This window comes from Anser anser (genome assembly GCF_964211835.1).
Source record: "Anser anser genome assembly, chromosome: 2".
NCBI lineage: Eukaryota > Metazoa > Chordata > Aves > Anseriformes > Anatidae > Anser > Anser anser.
Window position 1 is genome coordinate 22,164,570 of NC_139721.1, and position 17,199 is coordinate 22,181,768.

At 40.5% G+C, this 17,199-nt stretch overlaps 1 protein-coding gene across 8 annotated transcripts in view; it reads left to right on the forward strand.

Moving 5' to 3' along the window:
* The window catches only part of ANKRD46 (ankyrin repeat domain 46), a 19,252-nt gene continuing 2,053 nt past the window's right edge, over positions 1–17,199 (forward strand). The window contains exons 1-3 of one of the 8 annotated variants that reach the window (XM_083822615.1): positions 1–140; positions 11,185–11,527; positions 12,801–12,959. In XM_083822615.1, coding sequence (XP_083678741.1) covers positions 11,217–11,527; positions 12,801–12,959 — 470 coding nt within the window. In that variant the 5' untranslated portion in view covers positions 1–140; positions 11,185–11,216. Of the gene's footprint in view, positions 250–383; positions 408–432; positions 457–859; positions 967–9,050; positions 9,414–11,184; positions 11,528–12,800; positions 12,960–17,199 lie in introns of those variants that run through there. The other 7 variants (XM_083822616.1, XM_083822622.1, XM_083822617.1 and 4 more) reach the window with 7 other exon arrangements.

Sequence of the window (17,199 nt, forward strand, 5' to 3'; positions counted from 1 at the left end):
GGGGCAGAGCCCGGCCGCCCCGTCACGGCCGCCATTTCCCGCTGCACCCCGGCGGCGGCGGCCTCCGCCCGGCAGGGGCCGCCCGCGTCCCCTCCGCCGCCCCCGCTGCGTGCCGAGGAGCGGCCGGCGGCAGGCAGGTGGTGAGGCGGCTGCGGCGGGGCCTTGGGGGGGAGAGGGGCCGCGTCCGTCGGTCGGGCTGGCGGGGGACGAGCGGTGTCCGTCGGTCTGTCCGGGGCGGGATCCGCCGAGGTGGGCGCCGGGCGGTGGGGAGGGGACCCTCGGAGGGAGGCGGATGCCAAGGGAATGGAGGGGCTGGAGCGCGGGGGCTGTGAGGGGCGGCTGAGGGAGCTGGGGTTGTGCAGTCTGGGGAAGAGGAGGCTCAGGGGAGACCTCATTGCTCTCTGCAGGTACCTGAAAGGAAGGTGTGGGGAGCTGGGGGTCGGCCTCTTCTCACAGGTAACTAGTGATAGGACTAGAGGGAATGGCCTCAAGTTGCGCCAGGGGAGGTTCAGGTTGGAAATGAGGAGACATTTCTTCTCAGAAAGAGCAGTCAGGCATTGGGACGGGTTGCCCAGGGAGGTGGTGGAGTCACCGTCCCTGGGGGTGTTCAAGGAAAGGCTGGACGTGGTGCTTAGGGACATGGTTTAGTGGGTGACATTGGTGGCAGGGGGGTGGTTGGACCAGGTGATCTCGGAGGTCTTTTCCAACCTTAAATGATCCTGTGATAAATGAAATCAAAAGGTAACATATATCTGCCAGTAGTGTTTTTTGTTAGCTAGCTAGCCTCAGATTGTCTTCAATGAAATAATTATTGTTTTTAAGGGAAATTAAGTAGTTCTCTTTTTTTTTTTCTAAACAGTAAAGTTTCTGATCAGCTGCTGCACAGGAAATTGTTATTGTGCTGAAAAGATAGGGATAACACCAGAATTAAAAAGTGGATGGGGAAGTAGCTAGAGACAGATTGTGGTGAGTAACATTGAGAAGAAAACCATCGAGTCTGGGTATAAAAGGAGATTATAAAAGTAGTTATTTGAAGATCCATCTTGAGACCAGTCTTATTAAATACTTAATAAAGATGTTGATGTAACAATTAAAACTTACTGTTTAAATTTGGTAGTGATGAACGAGTTGGGAGGCACCGGCAATATAGAAGAGGGTAACAGTACTATGTAGGAAAAATTGGATGATCCTAGGAACTACAGAATGAAAGAAGTCTAATACTAAAATAAAATGCAGTAATTTAAAGGGCAAGATTTTGCAGTTGTAAACTCATAAGCACACAATTTACAGAAAAATTATTATTTTAAAGCATCACAAATCCAAAATATGTATTGGGTAGCTTCAAAATATGTGATTGTGGGGAAAAAAAACGAATGCAGACCTGTGTTGAACTGGAAAAAGAAGTTACTATTATCTGTGAACAAAATGCTAGAATGCTTCACACAATGTTAAATGTTTTCATATGAACAGGTGAAGTGGAACAGGTAAAGATAAGCCTAGGACAGGTGGGGAAATGAAGAGTCTATATTGAAAGAAATATTTGGCCTCTTTATCTTTGCAGAACAGAGGCCTTTTTTGCTTTCTATTGAAACATCAAGGTAAACACGGTAAAGGGAATAGATTGAGCTTAAGAATGGTGTTGATACATGAATAATTTAATGTAGATTTTAAGATGAATAACATGAACATTTCTAGCCATTGGAGCACTGATGTTCAGGAGCATCCTTCCCAAAGATCAAGTTGGAGCAAGAACCCAACAAATATTTCAGCTGGAAAGTGACTGGTTTGTAAAAGTAATTGGTTTTGCTTGCTGTAGGAGGGGACTAAGCTTAGTATTCTCTGTAGACGTTAGGTCTGTTTTTCATCTTTGTTTTGTTTGTAAAATAGTTTATTAACAAGAACTTGTTAAGTGTGGTTTTTAGAAGAAATATTTCTACTAATGTTTGCATTCTGTCTAGTAAAATTGGTGACAGAAAATGACACAGGCTAATTGCTCTCTTTTTGAGTTCTGAAGATGGTATTGGAGAGTAAGCTGAGATGAGTCAAAGCCTGAAGCATGGTGTCTGCATCTGCTTTCTTCCTTCCCGAGGAGCACTAGTTTGCCTCTGCAAGAGGGGACTCCAAAAATCAGTTTTGATCTGCACTTAGTAATAGGTTTTCTCTCAGCAGGTTTTGGTATCCTACATTTAGAGTTGCCTCATCAGCAAGAGAGAGGGATTCCAAGTGATGCCTTAAGTTCCATATCCACCTGCTCCAGTGTCTAATCCGGTGCGGTTAATTGCTGAATACATGTGTCCCTGAAGTCCTCATCTGCAGCCAAGGAGCTGTGGTACCTAGTTACTCACGGAGTGAAATACTAGGGTCTGTTGCAAGGATTTGGGTATGTTGGAATTTTGAGGGCTGTTTTCTGTTTTTTTTCCCATCAGCCTGTTGTTGGTCATCTCCCCCATGGTCTCACTTGTGCTCTGCTTCCAGATGTGTCAGTTAATGTGGACATAAAGCATTTCAGAGGGCATTTGTCTGTACACGTTTTGTGAAATACAGGATCCCTGATGCAGTCAGCTTTGTGTGGAGACCGTCCGTAGCGTGCCATCAGTGTAGATGACCAGCTGACAAGCTTGCCGTGGGTGCACGTGCCTGTTACACCAAACTGCAGTTGTTGGTGCACCTATGTCAGATATCACAAATACTGAAATGCTCAGGTTTGCTTTACTGTTTAACAACGATACTCACTAAGTATGTGGAATACTGAAAAGTTCGGGTTGGTTTTCATTTGCTTTACCATTTAAAGGTAATGTTTTCTAAGTAGGCGGGGAACAAGTTTTACTCTGATCTCATGCAGTACCTCACAGAAGCCATATGTGTACTGTAGGGCTTAGTCATTTGAAATATTATCAACGGAGTAAAAGACAGAAATGCCACTTGGGAAAGTAGTGTAGCTGTATAATTAAAACCAGAATCTTAAGTGGAACAGAGCTGTAGAAACACCAGCTTTGCCACTCGACAAATTTCTCACATCTAGTTAACACGGCTACATCGCTAGAATTTTATAACATAAAGGAGTAAATCTTTTAATGTGCATTGATGGTATATTCCCCAGTGCGCTCAAGACCTTGCAGCATCAGATCGGCATAATGGGTGGGGATAGAGGAAGGGCAGCTGCAGGTTTCAGGAAAGACTTCTGGTTCATTGTTTTCCCATGGATGGTCTAGAGTGCTTGCCTTTCTTCTTCACCAGAGAAGTGCAGGGAGAGGTGTATACCTGTCCTTGCTGTGTCTTCATTTGTTAGGGGATGGTTTTGCCTGAGTGCGGACACGTTTTTAGAGGTTTGATCTATTTATGGCTAGTCAGCTTCCGCCAAGGAGTACTGAGTAGCATTGTAGATGCAGGTGATGGGCTTTATATGTTACTGGGATTTTCAGGAAGCATTCAAAAAAATTTTATCAGAAACTTTCAAGGGTAGTAGTCACTTAAAGCACAAAAAGGGTCTCTTACATGCAGAAATAGTTGGGTTGAAAAATTAAAGAGAGGCAAAAATAAATCCCCAAACCAAGGAAGGGGGCAGAAGGGGGACACATGAGCTTCAGTGTGCATAAAGGTAAGGTGATGTCTTGAGTAGAATAATCTGAACTGCGTTTACATGGTGCTGAACTCATGACCAAAGTGGCAGCTGCCACTCAAGAAAAAGCTTCTTGGAGAAGCCTCTCCCCAAGAGGCTTCTCTGGTTGCCGCTTTTGAAAGCAGAGTGCTGGGTGGGCTGGATTCGGGTGGGCATTTTTATGAATTTAGGATAAGTCTTTTCAGTGGAAGACTTTTAGTTCTACAGGATTACATTCTGGGTTCTGAACTGTTAGCATATACCTGAACAGCCTAGAAAAGGCAGTGAGCAACAAGGTGGTAGTGTTTGCTGATAACAGGAGCAGTAAAGATAAGGTCAACTGTGAAAAACTGCAGATGGACGCTGTAAAACCGACTAAGTAGACAATATCATAGCATAGGAAATTCAGTGCAGGTATGTAAAGCGATTCAAATAGGGTAAAAAGATTCCTGAGCCCTCTACAAATGAAATCGTGGGCTTTCAGTAATGAGCAATATTTTGTAATTATGATAAATGGTTCCATAAAAATGTACCCATAGATAATGCAGTCAGAAAGGTAAATCAAATAGTAACTATTATTGGAAAACACGTAAAGAACAAAACCGAAAATCTTTTCATGTGATTGTGATAACCTGTGGTTCACCTCAAAACTGTGTGCAGTTCCCCCACCTCTGTCCCCCATCTCAGAAAGTACATAGTAAAAAATCATATTGTATTGATGGAGATTTAGAATAATTGGAACAAGTAAATATATCAGTTAACAATTTAGCTTTGATAAACTGGTTTCTTGGTTTACTGTGTGACCATGAAAATTTGGAGCAGAAATAACTGTATCCAGTCATAGCAAGAGTTGCATATCTGACAGCAACTTGGCTTGTCACCGGTATTGTTGATACAAAATTATAAGCTGTAATGAACAAGCAGCACAATATAGTACTTGAAAAGCAATGTCAAATAATCTGTTATATATAAATAACATACAAAGTTAGGAGACTTCTGCTCTTTAAAATGACCCACTTCTGTTCACCATCCATTAAGATGGATTTGATGATGCATGCATTACAACGGTCATGTCTGTCAAGGTCATATATTGCTAATATACACATTATAAGAAGAAAAATAAGAGAATATAGACTATATAACAATAAGTGGTTTAGTGGCAGCTTCTCGATTGTTAGTTTGCTTTGTTGCTGGAATAAAGCTGATTAAGCTGTGGCTTCTGGCAATTCCTGCTGGAGGAGGGAGGTTTCCCATTTTAGTGAACCTGTCAAACCTGCCGTTATCAGAGTTACTGTTTGTCTGTGTAAGGACTAGACTTTTTTTCCCTCTTCATTAAACAGGCATAAGTGTAGGAAAAAAAACTTTGTCTTCAGAACTCAAAGACATATCCTGAAGTCCTCATTTTACTAATACAGGATCAGTGCTTAAACAAAGATTGCTGTCTGTGTGACACAGGAACAACAGTTGGGATTTCAGAATTTTTTTTATCAAGTTTTCAGGCCTTCCATCGTTTCTCTTCCATCTCTGTCTTCAGAAGCCGCCTGGATGTGGTCCTGGGCAAGCAGCTCTGGGTGTTCCAGCTTGCACAGGGGGGCTGACCAGATGGCCTCCAGAGGTCCCTGCCAGCCTCAACTTTTCTGCGATTCTTTTTCTCCTTCTCAGGAAATCAGAAAACGCCATGAAATCTAGACAAACTAGTCTGCGTGGGTCTAGGATTATCTTATCGTACCTTTTACTTCAGTTGAAGAGGAGTCTGTCAGTCCACATGGTGGCAGTATTCTCCTAGATAAAAATGGTGTACGTTCATCTGCAGTTTGCAGCTAGCCCCTTGTTCACGGTGTCCTGTTGCTCGGTCAGAGCTGCCTTCTTTTCCAGAAGACTCTTTCAAGATCTGCAGCAAATTTAAACTTCGGTCTGAGTGGAACAAATTCTCTCTAGTTCGTTTAAAAGAATTAAGAAAAGAAAAAATGCAATGAACTTAAGATATTCTTGATTGACATATGTTAGCACCCTACATGTTCCCGGCAAAACCAAAGAAGGGATTTGAATAAAGGTTTTTGGAGAAGTTGATAATTATGACCAATGTGAGGGATTCGGTAACTTCCTATAAAAGCAGGTGTGTCCACACTGACCACAACGATCGAGGAAATACTGAAGTTACTTTATTGATTCACCTGAGGTGGTTGTGGGGTATTACAGTTATAGAACATCTGTTTCTAACTACTGTGAGTTTCCTTTCTACTCGAGTAGTTCTTTCACAGAAGATAAAAAATGAGCAAGGTTCAGAAATACTTAACTGTGCATGTGATAGAAGTGCACTGAAACATGTAATGCGATTGAATTGCCAGTTGAGTCCAGAAAGGAAAAGACATTTGTGAATCTCCTTGTCAATAAAGGTATTTGAAAAGAATGATCTTCTTCCCCATCGCTCCCTTATTCCGTGGACATCGATACACAATGAATGTGCTGTGTTATTGAGGGAGACATTTTACAGCCCTGAATTGGCATGTGAGCTCCTGTTTATTCTTTAGCTTTTAATGTTGACATACTGTACAATGATGAGCAAAGTTCTCGGGTTTTAATGCCATTATCTACTGATCTGTACAAAAGCAATAATTCTTTTATTTTTTTCCATTGGTCTCTTGCATTACCACGTACCCTGACTAGAAAGATAAAAAGGAGAGGTAGGTCTTAAGAGCCTGCTGTTATACCTTAAGTGTAGGAACTATTGAAAAAATAACTAAAGAAGGGAAAATGCTACAGAATACAGCTGTGTGTAAGGCAGGCATAACGCTGTACTGAACCTGCTCTGCTGCTTTTTGCAGCAGATCCCTATTAGTGGAGAAATAAAACTCTAACCCACTTGGACTGAATAGCTGAAGATTTTTAGGAGAAGATACAGAGCTGTTGGTGGAGCTTGTTTAGGAAAGGCCACCGTTATCTACATCAAAAATGGTAATCAATCGGATGATTTTTTACTAAATACAACATTTATTCAGTTAAGTGACTTCTCTCTTAACTGGCATGTAAGAACAAGTGTGCGAGAATGCTTACCAAGGATTTTCTCCCTCAGCCTACCCAGAAAAGAGAATAATAGTGTTGGGCTTACAGTTCATTAGGGTACACAAGCTGTTCAGAGGATACTCAAGCAGGGCAGTGGGTTTTGTTGTCGTTGTTACGATTAAATTACATCTTTTAAAAAATGTTACCGAGTATCCCCAAAGACAGCTAACGTTTGTGTAATTTTTAAGGCTACTGTTCTGTTTGAGCGGAAACTTTGCCTTCAGAGAGTATGGGCTTACAGCTGAAGCAAAGCACTCAAGCTGGGCCCTTTCTCGTTCATACAAAAACGAGAGGAAGAGCTCAGCGAGCCGCTGCCACTGGAGTACTCTAAAAATGTATTACAAAAAGAGGAAGCTGTCTGCCATCAGGGAGCTGGCAATGCAGGTTGTGTGCTGGGTTTAGCTGAGGCAGGGGAGGGGGGAGGTGGGTTTGGTCCCTGATTTTGTTTTAAGTTTCCATTTGTTTTTAGTGGCAGTCCCTCTGGAGGTAACCTTACTGACGTTTGGGTTCTAGATGTGAACGTGTCTCTCAGTATTGGGAAGTCTCAACTGTTGGGTGATCTGATGGTGTGCCATCGATCCAAAAACTGGGTCAGTCAGTTTTGCTGAATGTTCTTGGAAATTCTGTCATTTTGCAGAGCTGGTAAATCATGGAGCAGTGACTGTGTGATGAGCTGCAGCTCATCAAGGCCATTAATATTTTTGTGGTGGAGAGACTCTGGTCCCGTTAGTGAATCTGTCTCGTAAGCAATCTGGCTCCTTTTTCAGGAGCTCTCTGGTAACTGTGGAACTTAGTGAGAAGGCAGAGTCAAAACCATGCATTCACTGTAAAATAAAACCATCCACGGTTAGTGCAAATTTAGGGGTAGTTTAAGTGGTAACAAAACTTGCGTCTAATTCTAGGTTTGGAATTCTTCAAGATGACTCCTGGCTTTGGCTTCCACAGGTTTGAGCATGTTAGACAACGTGTGTATTACAGCTCTACATGGTAGACAGCTGACTTTTAATAGATAAAAGTGGATTATTATCACATAATCACTTAATACAAGCATTCCTTTTGAGAACAGGACAGTTTGATTTTCTCAGCCTGTACTGAACTGCATGTATCATTGAAGAAGTGGCTTACTGCAAAATGTCTGAAATTATTAACAAAATTATACTGTGCTCAATATCCATGTTGGGTAAATCAAGGGAAAATGTATTCTTATATTACGCTTTCCTAGCAGGAATTCGTCTTGCTTGGGAGAACATACTTGAATTTACTTTTTTCTCAAAGCTAATTTGCTGTCACAGTGACAAGTTATTAACAGTGAAACTTTTTTCTTTCTCTCAGAGTGCAATGTAGAAGATACACGTTCAGAAGATAGCGCTGCGTTTTTAGGAGCAGTCCTTTATTGAACCAAATTAATTTAACTCCAGCAGTAGTAATTTGTAGGGCTATTCAGGACACTCATTTTGCAATGCTTTAGTGTCTCCTTACCGAGTAATGTGAGGCCCTTTGTGACATTAGTGCTTAACGGGAGGTGTACCAGCTTCTGGGGCGATGCGGACTTGTTTCTGCCTCACCTTCAGAAGCAATGAAAAGAGAATGGATGGGATGCCTTGGATTATTTTTTTCTAAATACACTTAATTAGATATTCATTGCAATAACGTTTTTATACATATTGGGAATTTAAATGTAATCAGTTTGCTTATTCAGAAATTTCTAATTAGGTCGACTGTTGTAAATGTTTTTCTGAGTCTTGTTAGGAAATATTGCAAAATTGGATTACGTTTGAGGCAGGAATTTGTTATTTGGGGACTGGCGTTTTAAAGATGGTATAGTCCATCTTCGTGTGCAGCTCATATCTGGCATATATTAGGTAGCCATGTGTAAAATAGTTTGTGTGTTTGTACGAAAACCTTTTTTAATCACAAAGCTAAATCAACCCAAATGGTACCGATTTCTTGTGAATGCGTTTGCTTAGTCCGCAGTCTTCAAGCATTAAGAAGGAGGGATTTGTTGTTGTTTTTTTATAATTCTTTCTTACAGTAAATTACTAACATTTTGCTTTAGTCTCATGCACTTGAGTGATGAATTCTAGAACACTTCAGTGATGATAAATACTGAATCGGAAATATTTGCAGTTATACTTCGTGATACCTGTTAGTCTTCGTGCTTCCTCTCCCGAGAAGACAACGTGGTGGAGGTTTGTTCTGCTGCTATTAGCTGATGTTTCGTCAGCGTTGTATGAGAAGTGACAGGAAATTCTGCAAGGCTTTACCAGGCCCACACATCTGGTACGAAAACATAAACATAAGTTTACGTTTAACAGAGCATGCCATCGAGTTTCTCAAATAGCATGCTTTTCTTCCAGGATAGTATTCTGCTGTTGATTTATGCTAGGCCTTTTTTTTATTAAGCAGGATTAAGCACTCAAATACCACTTCATAAGCAAGCCACGATCTTTTTATCAAGTACAAGGAGGGTTTTATGCTGTTACTGTGCTCGAGCATTGGTGGTTTCTAAGTTATTTACGGTTTTGCTGCTTTAGGGAAGATTAAGTGCAGAATGTCAAGGTGTCAATCACATCATACAAAAGTGGGGCCTGATATTTTTCTCAGCAAGGAGTGGACTATCCGAGTTGAAGAAGCATTCTCGTGTCATTTATGATTTGGGTAGAAAGTGCGTGAGAAAATTGAAACTGCTGTCAACTGGGAATCCTAGCTTTGCAACAGCCAAGGTTTTATAACATACTCGTTGAAAATACAGGTATGTTGTCCCGTCTTTCTGTGTAGGACTAAGAAATCTGTGTGTCCGAAATAACACTAGGCTTGCATGAAACGTTTTATGCCGTGTCGGTGAACTTTTGCTATTGGAGATGATCGTGGGAAAGGGTGCTTGGGCCAGTGATATACCATCACATGCTCAAAAACTTAAAGCACAGGGGAATGTACTCTGTCTAAAATCATTCCTTATACAGATACCAGGACATAGAAGTTAATTCCCATCTCTTCCGTATCCAAGATAGAAAAAAAAAAAAAAAAAAAGTTGTGCATTCCTGCACAGGGAAGCTAAGCAGTGTTGATACATGTAGCAGAGTTTGTCCAAATAGGAAATACAAGCTATTAAAGTTTAAATATAAATTATTAACCCTGCCAGCCCCAAAACTGTTAATCAGACCAGTTGTATAAACGTGAAATGACTCCTGTAGGTGCTCTGATCTTGAATTTGATCTAAAACAAGGGGGAACAGCTGTAAAATACAGACTTTATAAACTTTAAAAGAAAATAGAGGTTTTAAATCGAATTCTTTGGCTACTGGCCATGTTTCCGTTCTCGTAGCTGAATGAGTGCACTGGTGTGGAAGGAGACCTTATATAGATGAGAAAATGTAAATCTTCATATAGCAGCCTTAGAAGAGGCTCATATAGTTAGTCAGACACTGCGGCACCTTAACCCAAAATGCCAGCCTTGATCAAGTGGGAGATCGTATTTCATGTGAAATTTCATTTTCAATTCAAAGGTTATCTAGTAAAATTGCTTCTCCTTCCTGTCTCTTGAACTGTGTGGTGGCTGTATGGAGATTTCTTGCAAGGATTTTCACTAGTTTATATGATTCTTTCCCCTCTTCTTAGAGGCAATGTGAAGTTTTGCTGTCCAGCCTCCTAGATGTTTTCATTTTTCTTACTGTTGCCTCGTGCACAATGTTACCATCCTCTTGCACAGTCATTCCTTTTTCTTTTCCTTATTGTTTTCAAGTCATCTTTTCTGTGTCCCATAAATCCACAGTGTCGTCATACCCTCATTATTTGAATCATCCTTAAAATACTCTTCTGCAAAATGTAAGTCATGTTTCATAAAATGTCAATAAATCCATTCTGAAATGACATTCATCTTCCTGATACAGAAAAGGAATTAATCTTTTATGTAATATTAATCCTGAGAAACTGCATCTGTGCTTCTCCATGGTGGGGTTCCAGCTGAGCGCACGATAGCTCTGCTTGGCTTTGTCATTGTCCTCCTTGTACTCATTTTCAGTTTCCATTTTCTGGTGGACAGTTTCACATACTGTAATCAGTTCTCCTTGGTCCCTGTCATCTACAAAACCTACTGACCGAACAAGAGTATCTGTGGCTCTATAAAAATAATGCTCTGCAAAGAGTTGACAAATATTCTTGCAGAATGAAGGAATTAGTATTCATTTTGCCAAGCGTTTCCAGCAGCTGGTTGTACTGTGTATCAAAGCTCAGGTTCAGATGGTGGAAGTCCCACTGGAGGAGGTTTGTTTATAGCTAGTAACAATTGCAATTAGTGTCACTATATCTGCTAATTGAATTGTTTGTAGTCTCCCAGTCTATGAAAGGTGGTTTGTCTACCTTCTCTCAGTTCTGATCTATGGTGTTTTATACTTCAATATCAATTCTACTACTTGTGATCTCTTCCTAGGTGAAAGTTACTCACTTACCTGAGAAATCTTCCAAATGTGTGCTTTGTACTTATTTGCCTGGCTTCACCGACACTTTGCCCACCTGTTCTTGCAGGTTCGTCATCTGCTCCAGAGAGAATCAGAACAATGTCCTACGTTTTCGTCAACGACTCTTCCCAGACAAACGTGCCACTGCTGCAGGCTTGCATTGATGGAGATTTTAACTATTCCAAACGCCTGCTGGAGAGCGGTTTTGACCCAAATATTCGTGACAGCCGGGGCCGAACTGGCCTGCACCTTGCTGCAGCCAGAGGAAATGTAGACATCTGTCAACTCCTGCACAAATTCGGTGCTGACCTACTAGCCACTGATTACCAAGGTAACACAGCCCTTCACCTGTGTGGGCATGTGGATACCATCCAGTTCCTTGTTTCTAATGGACTTAAAATTGATATTTGGTAAGTTGCTTTTCTCTTTTTTTTTTTTTAACAGCATATGTATTATATGTGTTCAGTTTCCAAAGCATTGTGTACAAAACTGCTGTTGCTGCGATACTATACGCACTGCAATTCAATTTAAGATATCTCTTAATAAAAAAACAAAAAGGCAGGAAAACAATGAGAGGCCACTTCTGCTGGCCAAGCGCAGCAAGCAAAGCAAATAAAAATAGCAGCTGCTGGTGTGGACTGCTGTGTCTAATTCTGACTCAGTGATGACATTGCTATCCTGGTTTGGCCAGACAGCCAGGTGTGGGTGGTTGGCACCAAAGAAGAAAATCACATTGACTGCTTGAAAAGAATTTTCTCCACCGCAGTTCTATTGTTTAAACTGTTGCACTGTATAAGACAAAGAAAATACAGTAGATGTGTACCAGTTCATTCCCATACCCCTTCGGTGACAATGCTTCCTTTCAGTGGTTTCCCCCTCCCTCAAAATGCGTGACTCAACCTTTCTTTTAAATATTGTTCTTTTAAATATTGTATTTTCTTTCCTTCTGGCTTCCAGCAGCTGTCAGATGCCTGTGCTCAGATGCAAGCTCTCAAGCTACAAAACAGCTAGCTGTTTCACTGCTCTAACTGAATTATTTTGTTTGTGGAACTTTCTGCATATTTACAGTGCATGCAAAAAAGTGTTTGAAACTTCAGAACCTTTGAGGTTTTTTTATCTGTTCCCTTCTCACTTGTCCCTCGTTAATGCTTTCAAGTCAGCAAAACTAGTTATTGGCAGACCAGATTCTTCATGGGCTGTGCTTTTTTTTCTTGCTTCGAGCAGCTCTGGTGAAAATCCCTAGTCTGAATGCAGCTCTGGTCCTAGTCAGTATTTAAAAGTAGCAGAGGGACCATCTGTATTTTATTTCATTTTTGCCTCATGTCCTCATACCCACATGGAAAAAGGAGCTATGAAGAAACAGATTGCACAATTCCTTCTTGAAATCAAGCTTAATCTCCAACATTGCCATAAATCTACGCTTTTTGTTCCAATACCCAGAGATTCCAATTAAATTAGAGTACTAGGAATTTTGATTGTATTTGGAGGAAAAGGAGTTGTGCTATTTCAAACCTAAATATACTGATATTCTTCTATAGTCAATTATGGTATAACTTTTATAGACGGGAATGACAGAAAATAGTTCTGGGTAGTAAATTTTACACTGTGTTATGTTGCCTTGTTACAAAATTCCTGTTTTAAGATTTTCTTTTCTTCTCGTGCCCATTGGTGGCATTACTTTAGCAATCACCAAGGTGCAACACCGCTTGTTCTTGCAAAACGAAGGGGTGTAAATAAAGATGTAATTAGGCTGCTGGAATCTTTAGAGGAGCAAGAGGTGAAAGGATTCAACAGAGGAGCTCACTCAAAGCTGGAAACGATGCAGACTGCTGAAAGTGAAAGGTATTTACAAAACAAAAAGAATTATTGGGGGAAATGATGTATGTGTATGATATATCTTTACTAATGTGCTTATTGCTCTTAGATTTTTATGATTCGACTTGCTCGTTTGTTCCTCAAAGCAGGTAATACCAAATTTGACCCGGTATTATCAGACCAAATCGAAATCAGATCTTAGAAATTGGAAAAATCTCTTTAGATAGGTCAAATGTAAGGGGAAAAAAAAGGACTTTTTCTAATTGAAATTCTCATTTTATGGTGATTTTTTTTAAAAAATAACTCATTTTCTGTTACAGACACAAAATATATATATATTCTACCATTTATCATGAACCCAAAGGGAAAATGGGGTGAAGTGAGAAATGCCAGTATCACACACTGGCCTAACATGCTTTCAGTAAGATGGATTGTCGATGCCAAGGAAGGACAGCAGATTTTTCATCTATCTGAACTTGAATAAATGGTTTGATATGGTGCTATTTATGAAATTTCTGTTGGTAGTAGTTTTGGAGAAGATGGAGAATAAAATAAGAATTTTGCGGTGGGTAAAGCAGTAGTTAAAGGAGAAGTGATGATTTAAGGAAAACTGTTAACAGTTTCAGGGAAAGTATTGGGTTTTTAGGGGAAGTTACTAATGGATTCCTAAAGGTCTGTTTGTGGAACTGGGCTAATTTAAAATTTTAACAAATGATACTGGCACAGAACGTAACATGTTAGTGATACTAAGAAGTGAGAGGAGGCTCCAGGGAGACCTCCTTGTGGCCTTTCAGTACTTAAAAGGGGGCTTTTAAAAAAGATGGAGAAAGACTTTTTACTCAAGTAGATAGTGATAGGACAGGGGGGAAGGGTTTTAAACTAAAAGAGGGGAGATTTAGATTAGATGTTGGAGGAATTCCTTGCTGAGAGGGTGGTGAGGCCCTGGCACAGGCTGCTCAGAGAAGCTGTGGCTGCCCCTGGAGGTGCTCAAGGCCAGGCTGGATGGGGCTTTGGGCAACCTGGTCTGGTGGGAGGTGTCCCTGCCCATGGCTGGGGGTTGGAATTAAATGATCCTTAAGGTCCCTTCCAACCCAAACCTTCCTGTGATTTGGACGAGAGAGAGTGCCTTGCAAGTTTCAGAGGAGACTGATTCTCTCACAGAAACCCTTGAATTGCCAGTGAGTATGACAGAACATGGGACTGAGATTAAACATGCAGCAGTACTTTCCAGTACTGCTTTTTTTTCATATATTTGAAACAGGATAGCAACATTGCTTTGAATACTTGCTCTCGTACTGAATTTATTTAAATTTATGATTTTTAATATTGTCTAGTAATGGTGATGAATTACAACTGCTGGGATTTTATATCAGAAAAGACAGGGAGTTCTGTCTCGTCAGTTTTGTTCCATTTGCGTCAAAACGTGCGTAGCCTTCACTGTAGGGGAAAATAAAGCTATCTGGATGGAGTTGTTTTCTGAGTGGAGCAAACAGAAAAGTTGAAACCAACAAAATTACAGAAGTCATGCAGAATACTCCCTGAGAGCAGAGTGGAAGTTCTTTCCCACTCGTCAGAGAGACTGCTTTAAGCCCTGAAACACAAAATTTAATATTGTCAAAATGACGTTGGTGCAAAGTATTGGATGTTCTGCAGATTCTTCCTAACTTCCTAAATGTTACCGAGAGCCGTTTGTCACACGGACTGCCACACAAATACTCATGGACCAAGGCTCAGCCACATTAAAATTACACTTTTTGATTTGATGGTGTCCCTTTAATGAACATAGCTTCCTTTCTGTTATTTGACCTTCATAAATGTTACATTGTTTAGCTTGGCAAGGAAGTCAGCAATTCTCCTTGGGGAGAGGCACAGACATACAAACAGTGCACTACCCAGCTTGTTTGTGAACATGTTTAAAATGTCTGAAATATATTATATTTAGAATAACAAATAACAGATGCCTACAGCAGCAAAAGCAAGTGAGCTTGTGTGCTGTTTGCTCTGTAAATAAATAATGCCTTTGTAGCAGTTGCCTTTTCAGACCTCCACAGTTTCACTCCTCCCTCTTTGTATTTTTTTTTCCACGTTTTAGCTAAATTTTGTTAAGATGAATGATTTTTATCCTCCCTCCCCAAGCTTTGCATTATATGTGAACCCATGGAAAATAACAGTTACTCTTTCTGAAAACCATGAGCTTCACTTTTGAAGAACAGTGTCTGATTTAAGGTGTCTGCTTCTTATCTCATACGGTTGCTGCAGATCTGGAAGCAGAGGCCCAAAGTAGGTTCCCAACTGAAATTTCTTTTCTCTGCCAGGAGGCAGAGCTCTCCCCCTGTGGCCCAGCACAGGTGACCTGGCCCTCTGCACAGCCCAGCGTGCCCGTGGCTGTGCCCACAGGTGCAGCCAAAGGTGAACTTCCACGTTACGTTGGGAACAGGAACATCCACCTGCACTGCGTGGCACAAACTCTTCTGTAGGATGCATTGCTGCGTTACCGTTTCTAAAGGAGATGTAATTCGTCATAAGGAAAAATGTCTTGAATACCATTTCTTTTAATTGGGTTGCTATATAAAATTCCGAAGTGTTTTCTCTGTACCCTTTTCTATTTAATGAGCAAGCGTGTGACCTTTTCACTTAAATCACATTGCACCTTTATTTAACCTTTCTGTGGTTACGTATTAACTAGTTAGTACTTCATGAGTGAGTAGTGCTGTTTTCACCAGTGGCTGTCTTCTGTTAAACCCTTTGTTTTGCTTGGGAAATCATAATGTGCAAGGAAGATGACTAAATCCTGCAGCTATGGACAAGCTAAAATAGCTTTAGAGCAAAGTAAATATTTTAAAAGCAAAAAAGGCAAGCTGTTTAATAGGCAATTTCTGAAATTTTCTGCCCATGATGCTGCAATACTTCACTAAGCTATGGGAGTTCAGGCTAATTATTCATCTATGGCTGTACTTCCTAAGAAGAAAAAAGACATAGCATGAAATTTTTCTGCAGTGTAAGCTTAGAAGAGAGATTCATAACTGAGACCTTTTTCTAACACTCATTTGTCAATTATGGTCACCAAAACCAATAGCATTTATGCAATTAGTTTTGTTTTGCAAATTGGTTCTCCCTGTAATGTTTTCTTTTAATATTGCTGTAGGAGATGGCTAGGAATATGGTAACAGAAAGCAATTAAAAGGGGGGAAAAAATGTTTTTCTTTTCTGCTTACCTTCTGCTTTGACATCAGCGGGTACGCAGGCAGTTTCACCATTTCCTTTCTGTGCTTGTCAGAGCATGATCCTGTAAACACTTGTGTGTGCAGTCTCGCTCAAGCGAGAAGTAGTAGGGCTGTGCAGATGGCTTAAAATCTACATAACTGAAATCAAGTGATGAGAACATTTTCCTATTCTTACTGAGGTTTCTCATACACCAACAGAGAAATAGTTTCCTATTATAAACCGGTCGTGAAACCAGCAGAATGGAGAGGAGGATAGAAGGAGCCAACTGGTATTTGAGGCAGCTTGCATTTTTTTCTAACGATGATTCATGGTCAATCTATCATTCTGATTTTTCTCACTTGAAAGTGAGAGTTTCAGTCCCTAATTTATAGTGTGACGATTTAAGGGGCCTGAAGGATTGAGAGTGGAATGTTAAGGCAGCAGAGCAGCTGCTGAGTGCCATGTGGCAAAGAAACTACAGCAACAGTAATTTAGCTCAACAATCAGAAAGTTTCTGATTTTTTATGTAAATGGATTGTTTTCTTTATTTTTAAGCTAGAGAAGAGGCCTCTAACAGAGAAATGCAGGAGAGTAATAAAGATCTTCACGTAGTTCAGAATCTAAATTATACCAGTCGTAGTTTCCATTTTGTTCAGCAGAGTTTACTTTTAAATTGTAATTTGTTTTTATTAACGAGAGCTGTGCCCCTTGAGGTTTTGTCTTATGCTCCATTAAATTTTACAAAGCCATGCTGAGCAGGTGTTATGCTGGCTGACTTCTGAAGGCTCCTAGGTGGCAAGCCTGTGAGCTCAGAGCAGTCGTACAGATACAAGTACCTCTCTCCTTACACCAGTTAATAAAACATCCTCTCAATTAACTTAGTTTAGAGATAGGAGTCTTTTCCTGATCTGCTTTGTCTTGATTTAGCCGAGGCAATGCTGTAAATCTGCAGGTGGGTTTAGTTTTTAATTTAGAGTGTTTCAGTTGCTCTGAGTAGGATTACTGTCATACTTAAAGGTGAATTCTTTTGCTCTGATGTATTTTTAACTTTAATCCTTTGTAG